Source organism: Arachis ipaensis, chromosome B06 (genome assembly GCF_000816755.2).
Source record: "Arachis ipaensis cultivar K30076 chromosome B06, Araip1.1, whole genome shotgun sequence".
Lineage (NCBI taxonomy): Eukaryota > Viridiplantae > Streptophyta > Magnoliopsida > Fabales > Fabaceae > Arachis > Arachis ipaensis.
This window is the reverse complement of record NC_029790.2, coordinates 111,419,296-111,424,761: the sequence shown is the minus strand read 5'-3', so window position 1 is coordinate 111,424,761 and position 5,466 is coordinate 111,419,296. Positions and strand designations below refer to the sequence as shown.

Here is a 5,466-nt window from a genome sequence, read left to right as displayed (position 1 = left end):
AAGAAAATTTAAAGAGTCATGAGAAGGTCAAGCACACGACTATCTAATTAATAGATTTTCATAAAGTCCCAAAAATTCGGATATAATTGAGTAGGAACAACCCGAGAAGACAACAATACATCTTGCTCGAAGTTGGTAAAAGGGATTCTCATGCCTAGTTTAAGAAAAAGGCATTCATACATAAAAAGAAAATATGGTTCTGATTTGTTAAGTCATGCATAACAAATTCTTCCGGATCAGGAGCTAGTAAAGTTTAGTTTTCTTTAGATAAAAAAAAACGTAATTTTCTTTAGCCTCTTGTTTCTTACAGATAGGGTACTTAAGGCGGAAGTTTTCTAAGGTTTCCTTATCCATCACCGACACAGCTGCTAATACTATGCTATTTATCCAATCTAAATCGGTAGGAATTATAGGCATTATTTGAATTACAGATCGAAACATATGGGTGTATACCTACAGAAAGAAAAGTAATTATACATATAAAATTCAGAGGTCGGTTAAAAATCAAACAGGTTGGGCCATCTTCAACGATGAATAATCAGAGCAACTCTTGCCATTCCTAACAATAGCACAAATTAAAAAAGGCTTAAATCCAGAAATATTTATTGGCACTATCATTAGAGGCAATAACAGCACCACTCAAGAGCAACAAAAGCTCCAAAAGATCATGCATAGTGACAAACCATCAACCATCTACCATAACAAAGTCTAATTAAATACCAATTGTAGCGTACTTTTAACCAATGTTTTTATGGAGTCACATAGTGTTTCAACATTTACATAAAAGCATTCAGAAATTTACAGACAAGTAATAAAACTGCACAATAAAAAATTTCTAGAAATACAAGAAAATTACAAAGAGCAAGACAACAAGCTAAGGCATGAAGGAGAAGAACGAAAAAAAATTCTAACCTGGGAATGAGAGTAGCAAGAAAGAACACCCAGAAAATTTTGGAAGCACCAAAGTAGTAATGAAAAGAAGTTCTTGAAAACAAAAAAATACAATGAAAAGCAAGGTAGTGTAAATGAAGTCTCTCTGACAAAAGAAAAAGAAAGAAACTTTGAAGGGAGCGGTTTTAGTGAAATGAGAAGAATTTTTGTGTAAAATTTTGTGTGAAGAAGATGAAAGAAAAGAAGAACCAAACTTATAGTTATGAATAGGGACAAAGAGGTAAAATCAGCATGCTTTAAATGTTGTACAATTACCAAGAAACTATTTGGTTGCTAGAGCCCGACTTGCATAAACTCAATCTCGAGTAGAGATACTGTTCATACCCTGTCCCGCAATTAAAGTCATACCTAAAATAAATAAGCTCAGTCTATAAAAAGAGGTCTAGAAGATCCTTTTTTAAGTTATCCGACCCGACTTAACAACGAAAAATTCTCCCAACTACACCAACGTGTGTGCCTATAATCTCGTCCCTCGTTTTAAATATGGAATAACAGCTTCCCCTAAGAAATAGGAAGTAACTACTCACCACTATAGGTGGAGGAGTTATAGGTCAACCTCTCACCCCGATTATATAAATATCCCTTCACTGTATTTCTCAAACCTAATTCATCAAAGCCGTCTAAAATCTTCTCAAACCTAATTTATTAAATCCGTCTAAATTTTTTGCTAAATAAAGTATCGGAATCCTTTAAAGATACTACCATCCATTCTCACTCAAAAAATTCGGACGGATTTAGAAGAAATTTGGACCTTATGTTTAGACCCAAGTTATACCAATCGTAGATAATTTTCGGAACAATATTAAAGTCTAATTTTTTTAATGTTTGTATCATTTTTTATATGTTTTTATGTTTTTTAATAAACTCAGCCGCGTAAATTATTATTGTTGAATAATTGCTAGTAGTCGTTGGCCATGGACCATCACGCATTCATGACATTGTTAAAGATAATATGCTATAGCCTCCGATTTTCGACTATGTCATGAATAAAATATGTGGCTGCTATGATGAAAAACAATAATGTGTTCCTTTTACTTTGGATGCCGTTCGCCTCACGTTATTAAGCTTAGAATTAGATACTAAACGAGCGTAGATAGGCCGTAAACTATTTTTTATTCTCCATCATGAAATACTTTTTTTATCTAGAATAACGGTGTCTTGGCTGTATATTATTGTGGCTTAACATATTTCTTAAATCAGCACTCAGTTACGTCCTCTTCAGTTCTTCTAAATCATATAATTTTCCTTAGTTTATGCCTTCAGCTTCTCAAAGTCTTCAATAACGTGAAAAAAAATAATTGTGCATAATATTTATTTCATAAAGTTAATACACATTTTATTTATTAGTTTTCTTTATCATTGTCAAATGAGTTATATGAAATACATTCAATGTAAGACATATTAAATGGCAATAAAAAAATATAAAAGTCAAAGTCAAGCTTTGAATATGATTCAACATGTCTACTCCAAACATCCCTAATCCTACTTATAATAGGCATAAAAATAAAACTGTCAGTTGTTGTAACTGTGAGAAGCCATTAAGTGAAAGAGAATGACAATTCTACCCATCCTTCTTTTCACTCTATCATTCTTGTTCTTCCATCAAATTTCTTCAGCAAACGATACCATAACACAATCTGCACCACTTCATGATGATGGTAGCACGATAACTTCCAAGAGTGGAACCTTTGAGCTGAGTTTCTTCAACCCAGGCAGTTCCACAAACCGTTACATAGGAATATGGTACAAGAAGATTTCAGTTAGAAGAGTAGTTTGGGTCGCAAACCGCGACGATCCAATCAAAGACAACTCCGTCGTACTTCGCATAAGCAAAGAGGGGAATCTTGTTCTTTTGGCAAAGAATCAGACGGTTGTTTGGTCAGCAAACTCGACGACGAAGGCGACTAAGAATCCGGTTGCGCAGCTCTTGGACAGTGGAAATTTAGTAGTTAGAGATGATAGTGAAGATGAAGAGAGGTTATTATGGCAGAGTTTTGATTATCCATGTGATACGTTGTTACCAGGAATGAAGCTTGGATATGACTTGAAAAGTGGTCTGGAAAGGAAGCTTACCGCTTGGAAGAACTGGGACGATCCATCCACTGGGAACCTTTCTTGGGCCATGGAGCTTACTAGCGACCCTGAATTGGTACTTTAATTTCCTACGTCCAGTTACTTTCATTTTCTTTACAAGCCAACAAACTTGTTTTAACTAACTTATTGATGATGAGAAATCATTTATGGATTTTTATTTTATTTACAATAAGAATGTAAAATAATATGCAAGTTTATAATCATGGTGGTAAGAACTTTGTTTTCTAAATAAATAAATTGTATGTCATGTCTCTCCTTTTCTATTATTAGTCAACCCTTTTATTTGTTAAAAAAATTTAAGGTAATACTATAAATAATAATTTATTAATAAATCGTGTTGACTTCAATTTGAAAATACAAAATAATGGATGACAAAAGAAAAGTAGTAAGGTGACATAAATTTTTGAGAATTTAGTTTTTAGACAGACTAATCCTTGAAGAAAAAAAGTACTAACAAAGTGTTTTAAAATAACAAATGTGAATAAGTTAGTTTAAATTAAGACTTTCTACTTTAATTATAGGGACTAATTTAAAGATAGTGTCATTATAAAAAATATTATTTTTTTCGACGCAAACAATCGACGGCCAGCTTTTTTGTCGATATTTTTCAACGGCTTATTGTCGATAAAATTTAAAAATAATTAAAAATAAAATATTAAAATTGACAGCCATGTCATCCATTATTTTAGTGACATTAAAATTATCATCACATTGTCAGCGAAACAGTGGATGAGAATAGCTTTTCTTTAAATATTTTGTATTATTAATGATTTCTTTAAATATTTTGTATTATTAATGAATTACGATTTAGATAAATATAAATCTAAGTTTAATTATTTATCTTGTTTTGAATCTTTATGTTAGAGAATTATTTATTATCTTGATAAATTTGTAAATTTTTTATCTAATATTTAGTATAATTTTATTTTTATATTTAAAATTTTATTTGCCTCATTATCTAATAATATTTAGCATAAATTTTATTTCTTTATTTAAAATTTTATTTGTATTAATTGTCTATTATTTTTAAATGAAAAAAAATAATAAAAAATTTATGGCTATTAAAATCGACGGCAACATCGTTGCTTTTTTAATTATAGACAAAAAAAGGATGGCAATGATGTCGCTTTTTTAATCTAATATAGACGAAGAACTTGTCGATCGGTACTTCAATAATTAAATCGACAGCTAATGTGTCAATTTTAATAAATTAAATATCGACAAATATGTCGTCGATTTTAGATAATATTATCAACAATTAAAGTGTCTTTTTTATTAAATATGTAAAAATCTTAAATTCATATTATCAACAAAGTAGTTGTCAATTTTATTAAAAATTTATCGATAATATGACAAGCCATCGATTTTATTAGATATTTAAAAAATCGACACATTTAAAAGCGACAACTTTCGCCGTCGATCGATTTAGCTGTCAATTTTAATGGTGTTTCTTGTAATGTGTATCCACATCTATTATTTTAAAAAATTGATACTTTTTTTTAGAGATTAATCTATCCAAAAAATAAATCCTTAAAATTTATTTATCACATTACTCTCAAAAATATTTATAAACCAACTCCAATTAAATATCTTTAATCATATATATTTTTCTCTTTACTCAAATTTTTCGTAGTCTTCTCCATCTTCTCTGCTCTTTTTTTATTTTCTTTTTTCTCCACCCTCCTTTATATCTCATCATCAATCTCTTCATTCTTCTTTATTTGTTTCTTTCTCTTAACTATCCTTCTCTTTCTTCACTTTCACCTTCTCTTTTTTATGTGTTTTTTTTAATTTATTAAAAAAAATAAAAAAAATAAGAAGGAAAAAAGACTTAAATAACAAAAATAAACACAAATTTTTTTTACTAAAAAACAATTTTTTTAAGGTAAACTGTAACTATAATAATTAAGGAAAATACACTTCGTATGATCTCACTCCAAAATATGATGATTATGTGAAAAATGTGTAGGAAAGAATAATTTAGGCCTTTAGGGAGAATAATATATTAAACTAAGGTGATGTAATAATTTTTTTTTCTTTATCAATTTTTTGGTAATTTTTCTTTTTTCTTGGTGAAATACAAAAAAAAAAAAATCAATTAAATGCAGAAATATGTTTACCATAAACACATAAATTTTGAAGAAAAACATATAAATATATTTTGAAGGTCAACACAATTTTTTTTTTTATTTTAATTTGTCCATACTCAATAATTAAAGGATCTTCTAAACACCATTAATGAACCTATCTGTAACACCAAACCAGGATGGAACGAGGAAGTAGTTATAGAAATTAGAAAATGCATACATGATTCATGCTTACATAATGTGAATGGTTTTTTTGTTGAAATAGTTTTGGACTAATGAGTTATTAAACTAACTTAGACTTAATTATTAAAAGAGTAATATTAGGGAGCCCAAT

General features: G+C 29.3%; 1 protein-coding gene across 1 annotated transcript in view; it reads left to right on the top strand.

The window, feature by feature from the left end:
* The window catches only part of LOC107604975 (G-type lectin S-receptor-like serine/threonine-protein kinase At4g27290), a 10,605-nt gene continuing 7,534 nt past the window's right edge, over positions 2,396 to 5,466 (top strand). Inside the window, exon 1 of the mRNA XM_016306705.2 lies at positions 2,396 to 3,100. Within this exon, the coding sequence (XP_016162191.1) occupies positions 2,504 to 3,100 (597 nt within the window). The 5' untranslated portion in view covers positions 2,396 to 2,503. The remainder of the gene's footprint in view (positions 3,101 to 5,466) is intronic.